This window comes from Xyrauchen texanus, chromosome 24 (genome assembly GCF_025860055.1).
Source record: "Xyrauchen texanus isolate HMW12.3.18 chromosome 24, RBS_HiC_50CHRs, whole genome shotgun sequence".
In the NCBI taxonomy this organism is placed as follows: Eukaryota; Metazoa; Chordata; class Actinopteri; order Cypriniformes; family Catostomidae; genus Xyrauchen; species Xyrauchen texanus.
The window spans coordinates 19,312,438-19,338,884 of NC_068299.1; the positions used below are offsets into that span (position 1 = coordinate 19,312,438).

The 26,447-nt window shown below is 39.5% G+C and overlaps 1 protein-coding gene and 1 pseudogene across 1 annotated transcript in view; both read left to right on the forward strand.

Moving 5' to 3' along the window:
* The window catches only part of LOC127617519 (heparan-alpha-glucosaminide N-acetyltransferase-like), a 30,071-nt pseudogene extending 17,345 nt beyond the window's left edge, over positions 1-12,726 (forward strand).
* Positions 12,727-17,850: 5,124 nt separating this feature from the next.
* LOC127617787 (proto-oncogene tyrosine-protein kinase receptor Ret-like) overlaps positions 17,851-26,447 on the forward strand; it is a 33,629-nt gene continuing 25,032 nt past the window's right edge. Inside the window, exon 1 of the mRNA XM_052089860.1 lies at positions 17,851-18,095. Within this exon, the coding sequence (XP_051945820.1) occupies positions 18,032-18,095 (64 nt within the window). The 5' untranslated portion in view covers positions 17,851-18,031. The remainder of the gene's footprint in view (positions 18,096-26,447) is intronic.

Below are 26,447 nucleotides of genomic sequence, written 5' to 3' on the forward strand. Positions count from 1 at the left end.
GCCGCGGACGCCTCTCATTGGATGCGAGTTCGCCCAAGCTCGTCTATAGGCTGCAGCAGTTGCCGCAGAGCAACCAATGAGCTCGCTAGCTAGCCCGCTCAAGGTCTGCAGCTGCCGCACTGCGTTGACAATGGATACAAAATTAAGGATAATTTTTTGGCTTCAATATCTCAGAAAAGATGAATCTTTCCCGTAGCGTAAGCTAGCTTACGCAATACTCGTTCCCTCATCTAGAGAGAACCGAGGTTACGTTAGGTAACCGATACGTTATTATTGCATATTGGATTCCACTGGTTCTCTGGGTTAACATGGCGCAGATGTTAGAACCTTTAGCAATTATTTAGTATGTTTTTATTTCATATGGTGGAGACATTTAAAGGAATAGTTCATCAAAAAATTTTGTCATGATGTTAAAAACACGTCTAAATTTCTTTCTTCTGTGAAACACAAAAGGAGATGTTAGGTAGAAAGTCATACAGGTCTGAAATGACATGAGGGTGAGTAAATGACATTTTTAATTTTGTTTTGAAAATTAGCTGACAGAATAGTTGGGTGCTTGGGTGACACTGGTGATACTTAAAACAAAGAAATGATTCGACTTTAGATTGAGGTGATGATAGTGAAAGGATGGCTGCTTGGTGGGGTATGTGCACCATTTGGGTGGTCCTGCAGACAAAGAGAGCAGAAGCTGGGCAGGGTGGGAGGGTCTTGAGGATGTTTAAACCCCTTTCTCAGGGGACATGGCCATGTGCTACTAGAAATATTTTCCAGTTCTTTTAGAGCTACTGCGACAAAGAATGTAGGAGAGTTTTCACTTACTGTTGTTTTAGCCTTACAGAAAAGCTGTTAATTTGCAACATGTGGGGTGTTTTAACCCAGTTTTTATGCACATGCCAAGTTAGAGGGATAGTTTAACAAAATTAGAAATGTAATCATTTATTCACCCTCATGTTGTTCAAAATCTGTATGACATACTCAGCCTACTATGAAAGTGAATTGTGACTGAGGATTACATTTGTATGTGTTCCACAGAAGAAAGAAAGTCATATTGGTTTAGAACATGGGTGAGTAATTGATGACAGAATTTTCATTTTTGGGTGAACTATCCCTTTAACCAAGCTCTGTGATTGACACGTTTGGTCTTAATGAATAATTTTTTTTAGCCAAGGTTATTAAGGAAGAATGTGTTTGCACAATGCAGAATATATTGATCAGAGAAACTACAGGAAAAGGAAGCTGCAATTTGGGGGATCCATGAAAGACATTGCTGTTGTGGTTTGTTTTGGAGTTCTGGTGGCAGAGTTGCAGGAATGCCCTCTCTAGAGACAACAGGTGCTGAAGGAAGGGTTTTGTCTGGCTAAATCAGGACATGAAGCTCTGGATGACTGGTGCAAATGACTTGCATTTCTCAGCATTGGCTTTGCTTGTTTTCTGCCATTTTTGCACGGTTTGTTATATTAATAAATGCCTTCAATGGGTAAGAATGTTGTGTCTTAGCAAAGCTTGCATCTCATGTGTTTTTATAAATCACGGACTAAAGATTTTAAGATAGACCGTTTGTATGTGTGCACATTCCTCAGAATGTTCTGAAAGTTTTTCCATTCAAACTGATATCTGTTTTATGAGTCCAATTCATTACATTGTGAAAATACCCTCAGCACCTCTGGAAAGCTGACAATGTCCTGTAAGTTTTCTTACATAAAGGATCTCTCTCTTTTGCCAAGAAATATAGACTAGTACATTTTTATTGTTTTCTGGGAAATTTCTTTTCAATGGACACATTTTTTAAATTTTTACTTAAGGTTATGTAATTTGTTTCTGTTAAAATACTTTCTCCTGTATGTCCTATATGCTTAAAGGAATATTCCAATTTCAAGGTTAGCTCAATTGGCATCATTTATAGCATAATGTTGATTACTGCAAAATGTATTTCGATTTGTCCCTCCTTTTCTTAAAAAAAACAAAAACAAATTGAGGTTACTGTGAGGTACTTTCAATGGAAGTGAATGGGGCCAATTATTGGAGGTTATATCTATAGAAATGTGAAGTTAACAAGCAATAAAAACACTTACATTAATCTTTCTCTTCAAATTTGTATATTATTTGAACTGTAAAATTGTTTAAATGGTCATTTGTATGGTCATTGTAGGGTTTTAAGGTGAGGGAGAAACAGTTCGGGATAAAGATTTGAATAATTATGTCAGACGCCTGACTCCTATGTGAAACGCGATGATGTGCTTTTACATGCATTGTTGTTTATGAAATGTAAAGCCTAAACACAAAACCCTTCCTTCTTCTCACAGTGAAATATGCTGGAAGTGTGTGCTTGTTGTGAACTCAGACCCAGAGAACACAGATGCCTGATCTTTGTATTTTAAATTCCATTATTCCCAAGTTGTATGACAAATCGGGCCATTATAGCTGTATGTTGAATCATATTGGCTGGTTATATGGGGCCACACAGCTCAGAGTGCTGAAATAAATGAGCGGAGATCTATTTCATTTTGCCTAGAGGCGCTGCATGATAAAATAAAGTAGCCAACAGCAAAAAATTATGCCACCACTGTTTATACACAATACATTAGCCTATATATTAAGAAACACAAAGAGGGAACTTTGTGTATAATATGGCAAATGCATAATGTTTACATTTATTAAATTATCTATTAGCATAATAAAAAAATTATTCAGATGATTGTGATAATTTATCATATTTTGAAGATGTCAATGAAAATAAAAGCAAGCTTGTGCTGTGATTTGAAAGCAACTTTAGGGAACATAACTTTGAAAACAACCTTCCCTTAAAATGTTTTATGCATCTCCTCTTAACTTTTCCAAATGTTTCAGTACTGGTCTGACATCAATGAAAATTATGGATCAAGTACCACAGAGCAAATAACTCAGGATTAAGGCAACCAACAAGACTCTTACAGGCTTCATAACTCATGATAAAACATGTGCATCCCATATCACAGGCAAACAATTAAATATTATTGACATCTCTGGAGAGCTGAGGTTTGAAAATGTTTCAAGCAGCATATCTTGAACAGCCTCTTGTGTGGTTAATGTGCTCTTGACACATGTTACATCCTGGTTAAGCAAAAATTACCTCTAACCACATCAACAAAGTCATAAAACACAAGTCTCTGTAGGGGGGAGGGGTTATCTCATCACAATTAGCATGAGACCTTTGTCAGATTGTGGGATTATTTGAAGCTGTGTCCCAGTAAACAAGAGCCCTGAGTTAATTAAAGTTCAACGATCACTACTCCACAGTTTGAGATTGAAATTGAGCGATTGTCCCACATAGCAATGATTGTCCCACATCCTGCCTGCATAGCCTGGAGACTCGATCTAGAGCCAGTCAGGCTATTTCCACACCATTGATTCTGTCATCTATACAAATGATGGATACCCTCCTAACAAGCAGGTTTGGATGCTCAACTGTCCTCACAAAAGCTAAATATTATTTTAAATGAATGTGCTGCCTGTTTTAACAATAATAAACTTAATCTATTTGAAAGATAATACTTTTAAGGATTGGTAGGTAATATTTTAGAACAAGGTTGTATTTATTAACATTGGTTAACGCAATAGTTAGCATTAACTAAATGAATTAAAAATAATATTACAGCAGTTATTAATCTTGGTAAATATTTATTTTTACATATACAGATATACTCTATGTTTTACATTAAAAGTTGTGCACAATAACGTTTAGGTTACGGATGTAACCTCCGTTCCCTGATGGAGGGAACGAGACGTTGTGTCGGAGAAGCGACACTAGGGGTCTCTCTTGAGCACCGAATTTCGGAGCCGGAAATGGTCTGGCCACTACAGCGGCTCAGCTCAGCGACGTGGACGGGAAGACACAACGTCTCGTTCCCTCCATCAGGGAACGGAGGTTACATCCGTAACCTAGACGTTCCCCGTCTGTCGATCTCTTCGACGTTGTATCGGAGAAGCAACACTAGGGGTCCAATTTAAATCACGCAATGCACTGAGCCGTGTACGTGGTCTGCTGACACAGGAGCGGGCAGGTGTATCAGACTGCACGTACCCTTCCCCAATGCCCCAAAAAAGTCTTCAGAGTCCTTCTGGTTACCCTAGACAGGGGAACAAGGCGACACTTGCCAACCTGGGCTAACCATGAGGGCTAGGGAGGAATCGACCAGGGATTCGAAGAGTGGAATCTCCTGGGAAAAAAGACGCACAATTTTACCCCAACCGAGGGAAAGGGCGCTATATGCAAGCGATTCACCCAGCCAGCCCATCAGCGTGTTACCGAGTTCTACTGGCTCGGACCTGAGAAAATACGGGATGAAACTGACTCAACCCTGAGATTGTAATATCTCGTAAATGTGTTGGGTGTTGCCCAACCCGCTGCTCTTCAAATGTCTGCCAGTGCCCACGAGGACACAACACTCCTGGTTGAGTGAGCTCGGACCCGCAAGGGGGCACGGCCTGGGTGTGATAGGCCAATGAAATGGCGTCTACTACCCAGTGGGAAAGCCTCTGTTTGGAGACAGCGTTTCCTTTCTGCTGTCCCCCAAAGCATACAAAGAGCTGCTCAGAACGTCTAAAGCTCTGCATGCGGTCCAGATAGGTATGCAAAGCATGTACCGGACACAGCAACGAAGGAACCTTGGGCAGGTAGCCCGGTCGCGGTCTTAGGATCACAGGAGTGTCTGCCGGACCGAACTCCAGGCAAGTGTCGCTGAAAGAGAACGCTTGCAGGTCCCCGACCCTCTTGATGGAAGCGAGCGCGATCAGCAGGGCAGTCTTAAGAGAGAGGGCCCTGTCCAACTGATTCTAGCAGCTTGAAGGGAGGTCTCTGGAGGTCCGTGAGGACTACCGAGAGGTCCCAGGAGGGGAACAGGCTTGGCCGGGTGGGATTTCGCCTCTTAGGAACCTGATAATTAAGTCGTGCTTACCAAGGGACTTGCCGTCCACTGCTTCGTGGTGGGCCGCGATAGCAGTGACATACACCTTTAGGGTGGAAGGGGACAGCCTCCCCTCCAGCCTCTCTTGCAGGAATAAGAGCACTGACCTAACTGCACACCTCTGTGGGTCTTCGGCCCGGGAAGAACACCAATCTGCGAACAAGCGCCACTTCAGGGCGTAGAGCTGCCTAGTGGAAGGGGCTCTGGCTTGGTTGATTGTGTCTACGACAGGAGGTGGTCTTACAACACCAGCTAGATCTTCAGCGTCCCGTCCATCGACCAGGCGTGGAGTTTCCAAAGGTCTGGATGCGGATGCCAGAGCGTGCCCTGCCCCTGAGAAAGAAGGTCCTTCCTCAGGGCAATTTGCCAGGGAGGGGCTGTTGCGAGGATTACAAGGTCCGAGAACCAGGCGCGGGTGGGCCAATAGGGAGCCACTAGTGTGACTTGTTCCTCGTCCTCCCTGACCTTGCACAGCACCTGTGCAAGAAGGCTCACTGGGGGGAATGCGTATTTGCGCAGCCCCATGGGCCAGCTGTGTGCCAGTGCGTCTGCCCCGAGGGGAGCCTCTGTTTGGGCATACCAGAGCGGGCAATGGGAGGTCTCTCGGGAGGCAAACAGATCTACCTGGGCCTTGCCGAATCATTCCCAAATCAGCTGGACCGACTGGGGGTGAAGCCTCCACTCTCCGCTGGGCAAGCGTTGTCGTGAGTTTGCTGAGGATGTGAGTGGCACGCAGCGACCTGAGCTTGCTCCAAAGGAGGAGACGAACTGGAACGCCTGGCTGTTGAACGCGAACCGTAGGAAGGGTCGGTGTCGCGGCAGAATTGAGATGTGGAAGTACGCGTCCTTCAGGTCTACCGCTGCGAACCAATCTAGATGTGATATGTGAGAGATCGCCTCCATCTGTTTCTTCACCGCGGAGAACTGCTGGGTAAAGTCCTCGACGGTGTCGCCGAAGAGGCCGAACTGGGAGACTGGGGCGTTGAGAAAGCGAACCTTGTCGTTCTCACCCATCTCGACCAAGTTCAGCCACAGATCTCGTTCCTGGACCACAATGGTGGCCATCACCTGCCCGAGTGACTGCGCTGTGACCTTCGTGGCTCTATGGGCGAGGTAGGTCGCTGAGCGCAGTTCCTGCAGCACGTCGGGATCAGGGCTACCCATGTGCAATTCTTTAAGCGCCTTGGCCTGGTGGACTTGCAGGAGGGCCATGGCGTGCAGGGCGGAAGCAGCATGTCCGGTGGCGCTGTAGGCCTTCGCTGTCAGCGAGGATGTTGTCCTACAGGCCTTGGAAGGGAGTACAGGGTGACCCCGCCAGGTGGTAGGGTTTCCGGGGCATAAGTGGAGCACAACAGTCCTATCCACCGGGGGAATAGCTGTGTACCCGTGATCGCTACCCAGACACACGAGACAACGCCTGTGGCCGTCTGAAGCAGAGAGCACTCTACCGCATCCAGGAACTACACAGGGGCGGAAGGGCATCTTTATAAAGACGCGTCCTGAAAAGGACGTTCAACGTTGCTGTGTATTGCTCTTTTAGAGGAAATCAGTCTTTTAAATAACTCTCTTAGTGTTTGGGTTTCTGCACTGTCGAAGCGCCCAGGGGCAATTGCACTGCCGTGCAAAGGAGAAATCGCCGCTGTAATGCGCCGTCAATCCAACAGCATGCAGAGCGTCAGAGAAATACTGGAACTGGTGTGATCTCACTCGAACAGCATGCACAACCATCGGCTCCGAAGAAATTTTCTGAATGAACTCTAGTATTTCCTCGTCTTTATACCCGTATGTCTGGGGGCGGGGTATGCAAATACTAGCTGCCAACTTCTCATTGGCCTTTTTTCCTAGATCAGAGGTATATTTGGTGCTCAAGAGAGACCCCTAGTGTCACTTCTCTGACACAACGTCGAAGAGAGCGACAGACGGGGAACAATAGGTAATGCATTTCAAATTAACATGAACTACAATATTCATGAAAGAGAATGCATTAACTTAACAAATAGGACCTTATGGTAAAGTGTTACAGGTCGGTGTATGATGAAACTGAGCAAAAAATGCTGTTAAAAAATATGACCCAATGTTAAACATAAGACTGAGAATGCTTTTCTGGTAGGCATGAGGAGATGGTCTGTTTTGTGTTAGTTTTAGAGGCTCACCTCCTGGGAATGTCAGCAAATCTTCTTAATTCTTAACGGTGGTTCTGCATCTTTGATGTCTGATAGTGCTTGCTATACAGGTCCGCATTGATTTGAAATCTGTTTTATTTTGACCCTCAGGGAATCTCCGCAGCCATCCTTTCTAAGTGCACAAGAGACAAAGGATTTATACCTGTCAATAAAAACCTTTGGTAAGTGCTTCCTGACCCTCTAAATCCAGCCACAGCTCCATCCACAAAAGAAGGGATGAGACTCCAGCAGGCACAAATCAGAAGGCTGCTAAAACACACGTTTAACTCTAACGACAGAACGGCCTGTAAATTATCACCACCACTGGCAGAGGAGTGAGACGCAACGGGTGATACACGTCCACTGTGCAACTAGATTGCTCTTCTTTACAGCCAGGAGAGAGTGAGCAGTTTTATTTTCCAAATCATATATCTTGCCAAACTCTTCTTGTCTTATCTCATCAACATGATGTGAAATGGAGTAGGATGAGGTCAGCCCATCATCTTCAGACTGGCACACATTAAATTATTTGTCACCTAATGCCTCAGAGTAATTATTGCCAATCAGCAGTGAGAAAGAACTGGTTTTGTTTCAGGAACCAGATTAATTTTTTTATTTTTTTACATTGGACAAGTGGCGACCCAACATACAACCAAAATTGTATAGCAGTGTGATTTATGGCGTATGAGTGTTTTTTTGTCAATTGAATTTTGTTTTGGAATTTGATTTCATGCTTTGGCAGCCAATTACTCACAGCACAAAACACATTGTGGGCCTGACAAACCATGTTTATTCTCATTGCAAGTGAACCCACATTTAATGTAATCTGGGTTGTATTTTCTTTTATAGCAAAGCTTTGTCCATGGTTTACGAAGATGTGTACATGTTAAGCAAACTGTCCACGATGGTATCTACCACATTTGGCTAAATTATATGAAGTGCTAAAATACAGTTATATGCGTTTGATTGGACATTGTTGACATCAACAACAAAAGATCTGGGAAGTGTTTTCTCTTCCCTTTTAAAAGTTGATAAGCCTGTTTGTCTTTACTATGCTCAGTTATGGAGTTGAATTTTATTATTTTTATTTAGCTGTTTTTTCCTGCTGTTGCAACTCGTGATCAGAACAGACCTGTGACATGCCATATATACATACATATACACACACACATACATATATACATAGTGCAAATACAAATCTGTTATAAACAGTGCAAGGGAATGTAATGGCAGAATAGGTAGGATGTGTTGGATAAATATAAAAAGACTGAACTGTGTATTGCACATAGTTATTGCTCAATGTGTCAGTTTTAACTGTTCATGAGATGGATGGCCTGAGGGAAAAAACTGTTCCTGTGCCTGACGGTTCTGGTGCTCAGAGCTCTGTAGCGTCGGCAAGAAGGCAACAGTTCAAAAAGGTAGTTGGCTGGGTGAGTCCTCATTCTGGAAGAGTACAGTTCTTGAAGGGAGGGCAGGGGGCAACCAATAATCCTCTCAGCAGTCCAAACTGTCCTTTGTAGTCTTCTGATATCTAATTTCGTAGCTGCATCAAACCAGACAGTTACTGAAGTGCAGAGGACAGACTCGATGACTGCTGAATAGAACTGTATCAGCAGTGCCTTTGGCAGGTTGAACTTCCTCAACTGATGAAGGAAGTTCAACCCCTGCTGGGCCTTTTCACAATAGAGTCAATGTGGGTCTCCCACTTCAGGTCCTGTGAGATGGTAGTGCCCAGGAACCTGAATGCCTCCACTGCTGCCACAGTGCTGTTTAGATTGGGGGGGGTCAGTGTTGGTGTGTTCCTCCTAAAGTCCACAATCATCTCCACCATTTTGAGCGTGTTCAGCTCCAAGTTGTTTTTACTACACCAGTGAGCCAGCCGTTCAACCTCCTTTCTGTATGCAGACTCATCGTCATCTCGGATGAGGCCGATGACACTAGTGTCATCTGCAAACATCAGGAGCTTTACAGAGGGGTCCTTGGCGGTGCAGTCGTTTGTGACTGAAATGTTGAAGAGCAGTGGGGAGAGCACACATCCATGGGGGGCACATGTACAATCAGTAAGTGAATGGAAGTGAATTTTCCCTGTCTCACAAACTGCTGCCTGTCCATCAGAAGGATGGTAATCTGCTGACAGATAGATGTGGGAACAGAGATTTGGTGTATTTTAGTCTGGAGAATAGTTGGGATGATGGTGCTGAAAGCCGAACTGAAGTCTACAAAAAGGATCCTTGCATATGTCCCTGGTCTGTCCAGATGTTGCAGGATATGATGCAATCCCATGTTGACTGGATCCTCCACAGAAGGGATGGGGATCTAGAAAGGGTCCAGTGATGTCCTTCAGGTGGGCCAACACCAGTCTCTCAAATGATTTCATGACCACTGACGTCAGGGCGACGGGCCAGTAGTCATTAATTCCTGTCATTTTGGGTTTCTTTGGGAGAACTGTAGAGCTCCACACCGAGGCTGCCATCTGCGGCGCCATCTTGGAGGTTACTTTTTAACATAAATGTTCAACAACCAATCATACCAATGCATTTAGAATGACATTTAAATACATTTAATTTATTTATTTTTAATGTATTTAATTTGGAGTTTTGTAAATGAGATCATACATGTTATTTGCATTACATTTGACCTAATCTTGCATTATGTGTATTTACTGTAGCATTTAAGTGTCCTTGAGGCCATGCTTTACCTGTTTTGAATTTTATAGGCAGTTCATCATATGCAGCTTATTGAGCCCCAGAGTATGTCTGTCTTCATCCCTAAAAGTAATTAATTCCCAGCCAAGAGTCTTTTTTTGGCTCTGCTTCAGCTGATATAAACGATGCCTGTCCGTGCACTCTGGTATGCAGCAATTTTACATTAGATAAAATTCCATTGGGCATTCTGGCACTTAGGAACAGAGGGGTACATGACTTATTGACATGTTTCTACTGAGCAGGTGCCAGGGATTCACTTTGGATGTTCTAAGCACAGAAACTAATCAGTGTCTCTATCCATTATTTAGTTCTCTGTCCTACTTCATGTTTTTTGCACTGCTACAAGAAGAGTTTGACACAAAATATACAAAGCACCTCTAATTCAGTGGTTCTCAATCCTGGTATTGGAGTTTTGAATTTCTCCTTTATTTGACACACCCAGTTCAGGTTTTGGATTTTCTGCTAAAGAGCTGTTGATCTGAATCCAGGACCCAGATTGAGAACCTCTGCTCTAAGGGGCCTTGCTGGGGTTGTTATGGTGGAACTGAGTGCTAATTTCTGCTGATTTAAATTCTAATAACTGATTACTACAAGAAGAGCTCTGTCTTCAAATTAATTGTGAACAGTTATGTTTTGATTAGTGGCAGAGACTATTTAGCCGAAAGTGGTGGACAACTAGTAAAATGATGGGAGAAATTGTAATGCCAAAATGAAGAAAAGGAAGTCCCTACTTACAGGTAAAAGAGCCAATCACCTTTTAGATACAGACATCACCTGTCAATCTACTCAAGAATGTGCATCATGCACATTAGCAAAACCAGCCTGATAAATTGTGTTTTTAGCGTGATCTGAGCTTAAGAAGCATGATTTAAGAAATCTTTGTTGTCAGATTTTACTGCTAATATTAAATATGTTCTTTGATCGTAATCTTGACCAACTGCTTCTCAGTCTTTCCCCATTCAAGTAAATAGGGGCTGTACTTTTGTGTCACTTGTTTACATTGCAAATAGCAGCCCAGCCTGCCCAGGAGCATTTCAAACATGGCCGCCAAGTGAACAGACTTGTCTTGAAAGGGATTTTGTTAGTGGTTAATATTCTACCTGCACATAGAACTAAAACCTTTAATCCCAAAATTGAAGGGCTATGCCTGTTGTTTATTTCTTTGTATTTTTTCAGTTTTTGTCTTATCTTATGTACTTTATATATATATGTGGCAGGGCGGAGGGCAGGGCCGGGTCGTGATTCTACACACCCGGTCCCTTATCAGGCTAATTAAGCCTCCGAGAGGGATAAAGGCCAACTACGGAGGATAGTGTGGGAGAGAGAGATAGTTTACGGACATGTCCGTCATGTGTGTGTGTTTGTCTTTTGTTTCAGTTTTATATTAAACTATTATTTATATTGACTAGCCGGTTCTCACCTCCTCCTTTCCATCTAAATTACATTACACTGGTGCCAAAATCCGGGATGGAGGAGGGATACGCCATAGTAGAGTTCTCGGCACTACCGTCTACCCCAACAGCCGCCGACCGCGAGGGGGGAAGGGACTCCTAACTGACCGCCTGAAGCGGTCAGGGACACTGCCAGGGATGGAGGAGTCCCCTACCAGCCGCTGAAACACGAGCGGGGAGGGGATCGCTCCCGACCGCCTGGAGCGGGAGAACCGTTGCCAGGGGCGGGGGAGACTCCTTCTGCTCCCCGAGAACGTGGCGGGGCGTTCCGTCCGCCAAGGGCTGGAGGACTGCCTCCGATCCGCCCGGAGAGGCACTGCTGTCGTCCGTTAGAGGGTGGAGGAGTGGCCGAAGAACAAGCTACGGCGTATCGGACAACTGGCAAGTTGGCATCTCTCTCTCTCTCACTGCTGCACCGTGTTGGCCTTTTCCCTCTCGTTTAAATTTTACAGTGTTTTTTGGGAGGGTACTCCACTGTTACAGGAAGTACCCCCCATTTTTATTATTTCTGTTTCCCTCCCCTTGTCTCCTCCCTCATCCAGGTAGACGGGGATGGCCTGTCGACAGACGGGGCGAAAGGCACGCCCCTCCCCAGGGAAAGGGGGGGGGGGGTGTACATCATGCCGGGGGCTCCCCAGCCTGAGAGAACGAGGGAGGAAGGTGGCAGGACGGAGGGCGGGGCCGGGTTGTGATTCTACACACATAAAGGCTGACTGCGGAGGATAGTGCGGGAGAGAGAGATCATTTACGGACATGTCCGTCATGTGTGTGTGTTGGTTTTTGTTTAAGTTAATCATTAAAATATTATTTATATTGTCAAGCCGGTTTTCACCTCCTCCTTTGCATTGAACTGATTACAATATATATTACTTTAGAAACTAAATATTTCTTTCTGTCTTTCTTGACAGGTCCCTGTCATTTGTGATTTGCATGGGTTGCATGTCATTCATTTAGCTGAGTGTGATATACTTTGTCGTGGACATTAAGGGATTGTGGGGTGGCCAGCCTTTCCTTTATTCTGGATAGTGACTGCAAGAGACACTTTTTAAAAGCATATCGATTCAGGCAATTCGGTTTTACCGAGGGGGGAAAAATTCAATTTTTGTCTATATGGGTAACTCTCTGCTAGGCTTTTACTTCCTCTTCAGCTGGGAAATGCGTGTCTAGGACAGTCACTGGGAGAAGCTGTTCATGAACCTATGGGGTACTACACTTTGGGTCTTCATTGCTTACCTGCTCTATCGCAATAATGTTTTTCTCAAAATCTGATGATAAAATGCATGTAAGTACGTCAAGTACTTTTATTACAGACTACCCAATTACAGGGTGGGCGGTTACATTAGGTGAGATTTTAACACTAATAGAAAACATGGACAACAGTTTAAATTTTGTGCATGAATTTAGTGTAATCAAATTTACTTGTTCAAAATTATTTTTATGCCCCCCATTTCACTCCTCCCACCGCTCTCCGGTCTCCCCTAATCCATTCTGAATTTGTCATGTTACGTAGGTTAGTTTTACTGAAATATTGATCATTAAAGGTCATTGATTTTTACTTTTTGAGTGATTTCATGAGTGATGTCATGTGTGTAAAACTGGATTTGGTGTATTCCTTTGTTCAATTAGTTAAAAGGCATATGAGCTTAGACCAGGGGGTCAGATTTACTGTCTTCCATGGACACCTGCAATGTTTTATTTGAACTCAGTTGTGTTAGGACCTGAATGTAGTGATTAAATCAAATTTGCTGAAGTGGTACTTAACGCATTAGAACAAGCAATTCCACCACTTGAGGGGTAGCTATTATAAATCGGTTGCCATGGCCACCCCCCCTTGGTGCTGTGAAACAGCAAGTGGGTACCATCTGCTCTTCAGCTGATAGCCCTTTAATAGGGGTCAAGCTGGACGGCACATTGAGGAGTGGTTCTGGGGCCAGCACATTCATGCTCACACTAATGCCAAATCAAGGAAATTACACTGCCAACTCATATGTATGCACTTACGGAAATTACCATGTTACATAAAAAAGAATATTTTCTCTCTAGTCGCATTCATGAGATGGAATAATATCAGTATGACTTTACAGCAGTGATTCTAAAATAATGGGTCGCATGACTATTTTGATAGGGTCATGCACAGCAAGGAACAGACAATACTCAATACAAATAATAAAAAGCAAATATCAATATAAATATGCATAAGTAGGATAGCAAAATATCAAATCTTAAAGGGATAGTTAGCCAAAAAATGAAAATCCTCTCATCATTTACTCGCCCACACGCCATCCCAGATGTGTATGACGTTCTTTCTTCCGCAGAACACAAATTATGATTTTTAGAAGATTATTTAATCTCAGTATGTCCATACAATGCAAGTGAATGGGTGGCAAAAAACAATTACGCTCCAAAAAGGACATAAAGGCATCATAAAAGTAATCTATACGACTCCAGTGTTTTAATCAATATCTTCAGAATGGATGTAATAAGTGTGGGTCAGAAACATTGAAGTCAAACTTTGAATAATATTTAAGTCCTTTTTTGCTTGTAATTCTTCTCCATGCCCTGTGGGGGCCAATATGCATGAAGAATGTGAATCACCAAAAACACAAGAAGAAGAATGTGAAAGTTCTCACCCACACCTATCATATCGCTTCTGAAGACATGGATTTAACCCCTGGAGTTGTTTGGATAGCTTATATGCTGACTTATGTGATTTTTTTGGAGCTTTAACATTTTGGCACTGTTTCACTTAGTGATTTTAAATCTTCACTTGAGATCAGTCGATTAAAGAAATTCATACACATCTGGGATGGGATAAGGGTGAGTAAATAATAAGAATTAAAATGTTTGGGTGAACTTTACCTTTAATAGCACCTCCTACATTTTTGTTTTTGACGTTAGATACCATGCGTCCAATTGAACTATATGCTATTTTGCCCTAAATTCAACGGTCTCTTGGTAGAATCTTGCCAAAATTAGGCAGATGCCAACATGGGCAGGTTTTGTAACAAGCCCTCATTCTTGAAAACCATGAACAAAACTATGCAAAGTACAAGAAACAAGGCTGCATTTAGTATTGATTCCCTTGCAATATGGATAAGCATGGTTTATGTTGTTTTATGCTACATTTATATATTTCAATATTTGATTATAAGTAAGTTTTGTTTGCTTTAGTAAGTTAAACAATTTGGTACTGTTTTGGGTGGCAACTTGATGTCCAAAGAGAAATTTAGGTTTTATAGAAAGTGATGTATTAATTCAGCAATTAGTCATTGCACAGCAAAAATAATTTTAGCTAAATATCAAGCATGTCTAACAGTATCACTCTGGGACTAACTTTTCAGAAGATGAGAAATTTGTCAGGATGTAACGACAGAATCTCCCTTTATCAGAAATGGCTCTATGTGGACCTCTCTCACTTATAAACTGAGACTTCTATTGATAAACTGTACATGGTTCTGAACTAAAAAAAAAACAAGCCATATTATGTTTTGCATGTATTTTTATCCTCTATTGTACTGAAGAAAAAAGTGATCATGTGTAGTCTAAAATTATAGTTTTCATATCCTCCTTAATCTAGTGGCCAAGTGCTCCAAAATTCTGGACTTGTTGTTTGATATATATAATACTGAAGGGGCTGAGATATTTGAACCTGCTCACTCTGCATGGAATTCAATTGAGCCCTTACTCTATGTTTGTTAATGAGAAAGCTTTTCATTTTAAGACGATCCTATTACATGTTTAAAGTGAGCAGGGCCCATGAGTGAAGCAAACTGGTCAACTGATTTTGGGAACAGACTAATAACTAGTGTTGTGCTACTCTAATCTCCCAGTGGGAATATGGACTTCATTTAAGAGCAGACCAGGTTGCTTATGAGGTATAGCTTCAGCTACTGCAGTAAGCACTTTTTGAATTAATATATTTTTAATCAAGTACTTATCATCATTATTATTTAATGTAAGATATACAGATGCACAGCTATAATTGCAAAATGCCATTGAGAATAGTTATACCACAACTATAGGCCTATTATGTAAACAATGCTTTCCTGTTGTCTACTTATGCAATACTAATGAGAGTTTGCTTGAATGTAAAATTTGTGATCTTATCAACTGTATCATTTCTATTTGAAAAGCTTTTATCTGAAAATAATCTTATCAAGCAACCACATTTTAAAAAGAAAGTCAGTGTGGTGGTATATGTCATGAATATCCTTTTGTATCGGCTTGTCTATATTGATTTACATTGACCATATGTCTGAAAATACCACTGTGTGTCTGGTTTACAGTAACCTGAGCTTTCTTAATATGCTTCATGTAGATATGGTTATGTGCCCTTTTACGTAAAGCTATGTAAATAAAACCATCCTGTGGTGAATATGCAGAGTAAGTGAAATATTTATCTGACATAACATACATCTTTAATGTAATCAACAAAACAGTTGAGCCTTCTTGTATATTGCTCCAAAAAGATCTAACCTCCAGTGTGACCTACTAAAAAGCTGCTATATCTCAAAGGAAGAACCTGTTTAATTACTGTCATAAACATCACAATATAATTTTGTACCATAGTCATGTTTTAGATATAGATCAATTGTTTGCACAGCTGTTTATATTGTTTCCTACTGCCATTTAGTTCATTTAACTCTGTGGTACAATTAAATAATGATCTGGTTCTGTTTTTGCCATTTCACTTAAGAATTTCCCATTCTTTTGAAAGGGTTTTATGAATGTAAAGCAGATCTAGTAACTTTTTTGGATCTAACACAACAGAGCCAAAGACTCTTTGGGTACCCTTTTTCTCTTATGTTGGCTAAATCTGAGGGATTCACTATTGTTGCGTTTGGCATCCATCAGGGCAGACGTTGATTGGAGTGATTTCCCTGTGATGCACTGGTGGGCTGCCCTGGAGGCATGCAGAGTAATGCATCATGCTTACCACTCTTCGCAGAGAGATAAGCAATCAACTGGACCATGAGCTGCACCCTAGCATGGATATATACTGGCTCAGACACTGCCAGCAAACATCAGGGCCAAAATGGGCAGACACCATCTTGAAATCAGGCCTCTTAAACCTTGGCCCTACACTGAAATATTTGATTGCTCAATTAAATGCACTGCCTGACAGTGACAAGCCAAAGTCTTGCAATAAAAGACTATGACAAAATTCCTGTTAGTAATGCATTTCAAGGAAAATCCATTATGTTGTTCTGAACATTTTAGAGTACCTGAGGAACTTTAAGTAATATTCCAGGTTCAGTATTTTTGTGGCATAATGATGATTACCACAAAAAAATATTTTTCTTTAAAAAAAAATTAAAATGAGGCACTTACAATGGAAGTGAATAAAGCCAAACTGTAAAGAATAAAATACTCACTGTTTCAAAAGTAGAGCAATTGTAAACAATATGTGTTAATATGATTCTGGTGCAAATCATTTACAGTGCTAACCTTTTCTGTGTAAATTTATAGCCAATGTTACAACTTCGTTGCCATGACAAGGCAAAACCAGTAAACCCTAAAGCGACCAAAAAAACTAGGTTTTAAACAACTTTACTGCTCAAATGATATAAAGGTTTTAACAGAATTAATGTAAGTTAGTGCTTTTATGAATGTATAGGCTTCACATTTTACTTTTAAATCCTATTCCATTGTAAGTGCCTCACTGTAATATTGATTTTTGCTTCTTTTTCTTTCTTTTTCTTTTTTTTAAGAAAAGGAGAAACAAGTCTAAATAATTTTTTGTGTTAATCAACATTATGCCAGAAATGCTGTCGATTGAACCTGGAACATTCCTCTAAGGAGCGTTTTCTACCTGAACTAACCCTTTGAATTTGTTTTGTTGGTGTAACCTATAATGTATGGAGTCAGGTTTATTCAGACTTGTTAAAGAATATTTTGGACTTAAATCAAAGCAGTTTTAGATTCACTTTAACTTTTTTGAAGTGTACTTTTGTACCTCAGTTTAACCTTTTTGTGCATGCAGGTTTTTTCTGCAAAAGACCAGACATTTTTTATTATTTCTCCTTATAAAGCACAGTCAATGTATCTAACATCCAATTATCCTTTACCGCACACAGAGAAAATTGGTGTAACCTGCAGTTGTTACCTCATTTATCTATTTCTACTTGTTCTCACCTAAAATGTACTTTTGTTGGTGTATCCTGATTTCTCAGGTTGATTTGACTAATTAACATCTTGAATAAAAAAACAGTTCATATAAATGTTAATACATAGAGCTCATTTTTAGGTGACCAAACATTTTTACTGCATGTGCTGTATGGGGTTTACATTTATCTGCACTGCAAAATGAAAATGAATTGACCATGTTTATTAAAATTATCAATAATGAATAATAAAATGTTTTCATGACATGATAGAGAGCCAAACGGTCAAATTGTCCAGAATTACCTTTTTGTATGCCTTAAGAATTTAACTGCAATTTAGTTTGAATTCATCATGTCGCTTTGGTTCACTGGACAGCCGCTGATGTGATTCAGGACAGGAACACACATCTGAGGAAATTGGCTGGATGTGATGTGAACCTCCCCCTGCTGCGCTCTGTGTGTGTGCTGGCTGTCCAGCAGCAGCAGCAGCGCTGCAGTCACCGACCCGTCAATTGGATACTCAGGTTAAGGACTTTTGTGGCTCCGCGCGCAAAGCGTAAACATTCTAAAGTTCTGCTTTTTTACAGATTCAAAAGAGACTTTCACCTCTTTCACATGCGTTTGTGTTGCCTGTTCATTTTGAAATTACACTTATGATTGACAAGTATGGGCATAGCGCGTGGAATCGTGTGGGGAGACATCGCCGTGGTCCTGCTTCTCCTTTCTAAAGGTAAGGATTTTTCTTTATCTTACGCGAAGTCTAAGCTAATTGTTAACTTGAATAATTTGAATTACAGTTCAGAAAAAAGTGTTTGGGTGATACACTTGTCGTACTTTAAGTTAAATAGAATTGACGCCTGATGCGTGCATCATTTAGTAACCTGTGACAACATGTGGGTTGTGTTCCAAAACCTAGGGCGCTGCCTACTTGGAGATCATTTTGGAGCAACACAGGCGCGTGCAGCATTATTGGCATGACAGAGGCGTGTAGCATTTCAGTTGCACGGAACGCGCTTGATACCTAAACATAGGCTACTGCGTGCGCCTATTATGCTGTCTAGGTAGGCAGCTCAGTAGTATTTGAGATATGCCATGGTCCATGCAATGATATCATAACATAACCACTAAACGTCTATTTTTTTCTTCTTCTTCTTCTTCCTCTTTTTTCCCCCTGGAACTGTATAAGCCGTTGAGTATAAGAATATGGGACGTTATTTAATAGATACAATCTTGAATCATTGGAGTAAACAATGAAGGCAGAAACTACAAAATTAGCTATATTTTTAAAGAGTTGTATGAAGTTTTCCCACTGAAGTTTTTGACTCATGGAAATCATATAGGTTATTCTGTGTTGTTTTATTAGTCGAAAAGTGTATTTAGATGTAAAAGCTGCAAAGAGATAGTAATGAGTCAGTTTAACTTTTTGGAAATGATGTATTTGAACAATTGCTCTTCATGATTAGTGGAGCAAAGTGGTGTTTTCACAGTTATTTTCTCAATTTTAATAACAATACACAATTTAAAACAAAACACATTTAATAATAAAACAAATTTGATCCTAAATAATTTTTTTATATCATTAAGGTTTTATTTTTCATTTACATTTACTATATTGTCTTTCATTTTGTTTGTTTTCACATTATATTTTATATGTAACCATGGTGTAGACTGTAAATAATAGTTAAATGTATGGTTGTTATTCTTAACATACAACAGACAATACAGAATTCCTCTGAATTTCCAAGGGGCACTTTTAACTGCTACACACAAGCAGAACACTGAGCATTGGAGATATCTAACATACAGTTTCATAGGGGCAATCTGGTACTGGAGCCAAAATGGTCCATGCAAGCAATATGAATGAGTCTATACATTATTATATTTTAATCCCATTTAAAACCCCTCTGTCCAACTGTACTAACACCTCTCTCTCAAAATAACTAGAGTTAAATTCTAACTCGTTCCTGAATAGATTCTAAATCTCAGTGTGTGGCTAGTTGCATTAATAGGGAATGGTCACAGCTTGAATACAGATAAAAGTGGAACATGGCAGAGGTTTCACAGCTATTCTGGTCATTCTGAAGACATTTGGCAGTGTGTGTGAATGCTTTAGTGTTGCATATCTATCTTAGTTCATTAGCTGTGGTTCCAGAATGGCGATGATAGTGCAGAGGTTTTTTAATGAGAACTAAATGCAAAAATGATCTCTGACAGTCAAACGTAAGTTGGTGTGAAGGCAAACAAAACTACATTCTGTCCCAATGTAAACTAGAGCAGCATGCTATATTGATGTAAAATTAATCTTTCAGCCATGTGAAATTCCATTTTTATAGTATGTTTGATTTATCATGTTTTCACCCGTCCAATGAACTATCAGGAATTATAAATTAAATTGCAAAATATAGCACCAGTATTATTAAATCCTATCGGATGGAGTGTATTCTGAATTCTTTAAATGCAACATGTAGACATGTAGTTGTTTATGTTGTCATGTAAGGTGAATTACAGACTACATTTGACCTTTTTATAATGATGGCGTCACTAGATAGAATAATACAGATTGCATTGTGTGGTCATAATGGATGAGTTGAATGGGGATTACAGTGCTTATTAAATAATAACTGTAATAAAAAGGCATTTTAGTTAGTAAAAAAAGACTATGAAAAGTAAACTGTTACCATAAAATATGTTTTCATGTTGATTTTGAAACTCTGTATAAATTAATAATCACTTTATACATCCTCCCAATCATAATTTTCTGAACGGATTTGATCATTTATGTATGGGTGTGTCTGTGTGTTTATTTATTTAAATGTGCTCAATTTTATCTGTCCACTTTTATCTGGGGTCAGTGACTCATTCTTTGGTTGTCTTTATTTTTCCAGTGGGTTAGCATGCAAGGAGTTTAATTTCGATTCTTGAATCAACTATACATTTTAGAATTTACATTAAACAAACAGTTGACGTTAATATTACCTTATGATAATGACCAGGATTTAAAGAACAATAAGATTAGATTTCATCCTGTTGAATGGCTCTTTGTTAGAGATGGTGCAGAGGAACCTTAATTCTTTGCCGTGAGGAAAAACAAAAGCCTGGTGCCGAGAGGTGGTCAGAGGGCAGGTGTGCAGCAGGTGTGCTTCGGCAAACACAATGTGTTTGTCTTCCGAAAGGAAAATACTGGCAGTAAAATAATAGAGCACACAGCACCTGATAACAGATGAGGCTTAAAACCCCTCATTAAAGACACAGGATGGTTGGCAGCACCTCCTGCAAAATGGATCTCATCTATTTTATGACACACCATCCAATGAAAATGGATGATGAAAAAAGCAATGGGTTTTGTTCATACTGAGGACAGATGTAATCTTGTATCACTGTCTGGTGTCTCCATGTTTGCTTTGATGGGTTAACATTTACACTACAGTTTGTTTGGCAGTGCTGTACAGTTGTCTGTCCTTAAATGAGTCATCAGTATTGTAACAAGCAATTGTACACCGATATATAACCTGTTTGTGTAATTTTCTCGAATAAGAGTGTTAAACCTCCTGTTTATTTTTTTATAAGACCAATGAGAGCAAAGCTTAAAGGAATGATGCAGGTTCAATAGAAGTTAAGCTCAGTTGACTGCATTTGTTGCATAATATTGATTACCAAAAAAGGTATTAATTTTCTTTGAAAAAAGCACAAATCTGGGTTACAGTGAGGAACTTACAATGAAAGTGAATGGGGGCCAATTGTTTTATGTTAAAATAGTCACTATTTCAAAAATGTAGTCACAAGATGTAAACAATATGCGTGTTAACATGATTTTAGTGAGGTAAAATCGCTTACTAACCTTTTTTGTGTAAAGTTATAGACAATTTTACATCTTCATTGCCATGACGATGTAATGTCAACAAAACCTAAAATCTCATATGTCTGTAAAAATTACGAAAATTACGTTTCAACAGAAGAATTAATGTAAGTGCTTTTATAAAATTATAAGCTTCACATTTCTTTTAAACCCTCCAAAAATGACTATTTAAGTTTACTTTCTTGGCACTGAAGTCGCCAAGTTGAATTATAGTTCAGATTTATGTTTTATGTATGGCAAAATACATATACAACAGACACCAAAAGAGATCAATTCATTTAAATGCATTTTTATCAATGTCATCTTGTCTGTTCATTTTTGAATAAGTAAATGCTCCATGTGGAAATAAAAAAATAAATGTTAAGAAATATGACAACAATTAGGAAAAGAAATGACTATTTATTGCGATATTGTTTTTTGTTTTTTAAATGCCTCTTAGAATAAGTTCTAAATGTTTAAAGTAATGACTTAATAAAATGGACAACTAATAAGGCTATGAGGTTTTTATATGAAGGAGAGTACATATGTGATTGATAATCAAATAAATCCTTTGACCCCCATAGTCACACATCTGTCCATAGCTCTCCATCATGGTAGCTGTTTGCATAAAATAAGTCCAGAACCCATGTTGTGCATTGTGTGAGGCATTGATTTGTTGATACACTGCTTTGACCAGGTTACTTTATCTGTTGGAGTGCCATGGCTTTTGACTTTTTCAACCCTCACCAAAGTGGTATTTTCTCATGATCAGGCCACAAGAGATTGCCCATCCGATGGGAAGCAACATAGGGAATCAAGTTCAAACCCTCCCCCCCTCACTCCATCCTGCATTAGCACAAACATTTTCTTCAACTGTCAGTGCTTTTGAGACAGAGCAGACCAATAAATCTAATTTGATACTTTTTTGTTTCCAACTTTATTAAATGATATAGTTTAGTTTGGCTTGTGACTTGCTCAAAGAAAAGATTATAAATCCTGCCAATTTCCCTGCCATCATCACTACTTTGGAATAATTGGCATAATTGGAAAAACACTAAGATGTTTTAAGAATTTTTATAGTGAGGTTACTGTATGCAGATTGTTCAGGGCTAAAAGAAAGGGGAAATAAAATCTAGGCCTTTTCCAGTTGTATCAAAGTATGAAACTTTTAATGAAGTAGACCTGTATGTATTACAATTCAATTTAATAGATTTTTACTTAAAGGTAATATGTATACTTTTTGGTTCATTAGTGTCACCTAATCAAATTGAAAAAATTTTAAGATTTAAAATAATAATAAAATATTCTGATTATTGATTATTTTCAAACAGGTTTCCCAAACACTCCCCCTGTCTCTATTGGTCAGCCATACAGACAGCCTATCCCCAAACTCACACCACTGGTTGAGCCAATGCTGCTATGTCGGGCTGGCCGTGATGCACAAAAAATACAGCTATGTTGAAAGCACCACAAAGCCACAGAATTATTATTTTAGGGGAAATCAACCTATGAATGGCTTCAAGTTACTTATAGTTGTCTCTGCATGTTAAGCTGGAATATGAAAAAGTAATTGAACAAACTTGAAAAACATACATACAAATTATCACCTTAAAGCTGATGTCATTTCTGCATCATTACCACCGCCAAATGGAATTGCAAATTTAAACATTGTTTTCAAACAGCTGTTCCGAACAAACAGATAGTTCCAAAACTCACTATTGGTCTCTTCAGGCTGGAAAAGCTTGTAGTGTTTATAGTGTTTGAGGAAAAAGCCTACGAATGGCTTACTTATAGCTGTCTCTGCATATTACGCTGGAATATGAGAAAGTATTTCATCAGAAAAATGACACTTAACTTTAAGGTTTATTGGTATCACAATTTAACAGTTTGATAAAAATCAAGTAAATCTGTATTGTTCTGGGCAGATTCGATTATGATTCAGTTTCATGGTGAAGACAAAACAAAAGACCAAGTGACCAAGTATTGAGGGGATTGTTCAGTCCACAGCTTCTGTACTTTAAAGTTCTATCCCAGATCCTTCAGCTAGTTATGGCTCACATTTCCATCCCATACAGCAGTGGAATCTAATTTGCTTTGGTGGAAGGACAAGTAGACATTGATTGAAATTGTGTCCCAAGGGCATTCGGAGCTCTCTTTACATGTTATTTTCTAGTGGTTATTGATGCGTGGTATGTTTGACTGATCATTTACAACAATGAGCAACCAATACAATGGCTTTGTTAAGACGTAAGTGTCGCTGTCCACTGGTCTGTTTATGCTTGGAGGGGGTGGGTGCTAAAATCTTGTGGCTGGCAGTTGGTTTGTGATATTGCTCTTCTAAGAAGTCTCATTCAAAACAACCATATTCAGACATTTTAAAATGCACATACACCCTTGACATCAAAATACTGAATTCTGTCACTGTTCCCTTTTGTCTCCATCATCCAACATGGGAGGTGGTTTTACATTGCACTCTTAAAATGCAAGCCTTAACATTTAGGAAATGCCAGCTCTTGATGACTTAATGCCTCAAACTCACTAGTCCATGTAAATTCACAGTTTGCCCATTTCAACCATGCACTGTGAATTTTAAGACTCAGCAGGTACAAGCCATAAAAACAGAGAGCATATGCAGTTTGAGGCAGTAGAGGAAAACACTGAGGAACATACTGAGCTCTTGTCCTGTCATGGGGTTACCTCAGATTAATAGATCTTACTGGATGGTTTCTTCACAAATGTGAGAAATTGCAAAAAAAAAAAAAGAAGTGGAAAGGAAACAAAAAGCTTTCATAACGGTTTTGTTTCTGTGTTTAGTCTAATCGTGATTGTTGTTTTGTCTCTGTCTCAGGCTTGTATTATAACATTATGTGAATAATGTTGGTAATTGCTTTTGGTAATGATACCATCAAATAGAATATGTTGTTCAAAGGTCTGTCATTTATGAGCAGTAATGTCCCATCCAATCCCAAAAGAGATTACAAAGTAAATTCAAACATACTGTCTTATCCCACAGGAGATTTTTAATTCGATTTCTTAATGACAGATGTCCATTCCATACTCACAATGATGGGCTGGTGGATTACATTTCTGATTATGATGATTGATCATATTATAGGCATGGGATTTTGTGTATGTCCAGTCCAGTTTCCATTACAGTGTATCCATACTGGAAAGTCATGACTGTTTGATAACAGCTCACTAATGCAATCTTCTAATCAGAAAATTTTAAACTAATAATAAACTTATAGAAGTCCTGTAATTATTGGCCTCAGAAGTTATATCAATCAATATGTGAGCTAACTGTTCCCAGAAGTCTTCAGAGTGGGGTGAAGAAGTATTTGGAAAATATGCACTTTAGATATAATGTTTAATTGTTGATCTAATTCTATTATAAAATGTACCACGTTACATTTGAGTAATACAGTAAGTTTGTGCTGATTATTCAAATCTAATCTTTTTTGAACCACTCACCCATCTCAAACCTTCTCAGTGTCTCTGTGATTTTCTGAAGAAAGAGACCCATGCAATGCATATCAAGAACAAAGTGAGGGGAATTTAACCATAATAATCAATAATAATAGTCCTGTATTGAATTATAGCATAATTGGCAGCCTTTTAGTTAATTAAGTCATTGTGGTTACAAAGTAATGATTCTCATTATTGTGTTATAGAGACGAGAGTCTTAATCATTTAGCTTTGTAATTAAGTATGTTTAGGCTGATTAGTCCTCTAACTATATCTTCAAAGTGTCTTCTTTGTCTGGTTATTATTATTTTTTTTTTAAAAGACAGTTGTTAGTTTTTGCAGTTGTTCTTAATCATCAACACAATTTTTATTTTATTTATTTTTATTTGACTTTTTTTGTTCTTTTTTTATTTACATTGAGATGGAAACAGGAAACTAAAATTAAATTAATTACATTCTGAAGATTACATTTAGTTAATTTGTATCAAGTCTTTAGTACAAGACAGGGGTGAAAATTTCATCAAATTGTTGGGGGGGACAATAAACATAACAATTCTCAAGAGCAATTTTTGAAGGTTTTTTGTTGTTGCCCCTTTTGCTTTTGTATTATTTTATTTCTTAAACAATTATTTTAAGAATATATCATTATATTATTTACAATACACATATGTTAATGATAACACCCCCCGCATTTTCCGCCTATGGTACAAGACATACAACACAAATACAATACATTCATACCATAAGTAATGATCCACATGGCTGAATTTGAATTGAACTACATTTAAATTTGCATATCTTAACTTAATGACCTGTGAATCACCACACTATTTTGCTGCATAGCTTCTGAGAGTCTAGTGGAATCCCTTACTTGTGTGTTTCCTTAAATTACATGTGCTTAACATTGGATGTTATCGGCTGAAACATGCTCGGCTGTTGATTAATATTGCTATTGATTGGGCTGCTACTTCTCAGTTTGGTCATCATTGGGGACAGATGCCCTGCACATTGACCTTGGCAGAAAGGGCATGGAGGGGAGGGGGAGTGGCCTCAAGTTTTCTCCGCCATCAGCATGCTTTGCCAGCAAAGACTACAAAGTAGATGGCCTAAAGTTATCATTGCCAGCCTGAAACATTATCAAGACTACACAAGAATATGGTGATATTCACAGCTGCAGCCATGTAGCTACATGGGAACGGATGGTAAATGCAACAAACACATCCCTGTGTTTACATACAGCATGTCATGAATAGAGCCCTTTGAGGAGTAAGTGGATTAAGGAAAGTGGATTGCTCTGACTGCGAGCTTGTTTCCGCTCTCTGTTGAGTTCAAGGGAATGGCAAGAAAGACCCATGCTCTCTTCCAGCTCCCATGATCTCATAGATGGTACATATCTGCAGTGGTGTGCATATTCAGCTAATTGAGTTCCTGTCTTTGTGCAGGCCGCTCCAGGGGTCGTCCCCCCATTAACCTATTCTCTCACTGAGAGTTTTTGCTGCTCACCATGCAAACCTCACTGTCATGGTGATATATGCCTGGACACCATATTTTCCATATGCCCATGTGTTTTCAGATTGTTGTTCAAAAACTTCTCAGAATTTATTTATGTTCAGACCTGATTGGGCTTGTGACATTCAATTAGCTAGTGGCATCAATAGAAATGTTTTCAAGTTGCTGACTCGAGTCACTTTAGGTTAAGAGTTGGAATACCTTCTTATGACCCCTAACAAGAGTGAACAAACCACTGATGGAAATTGTATGCAGATGTTTCGCGTAATGCGA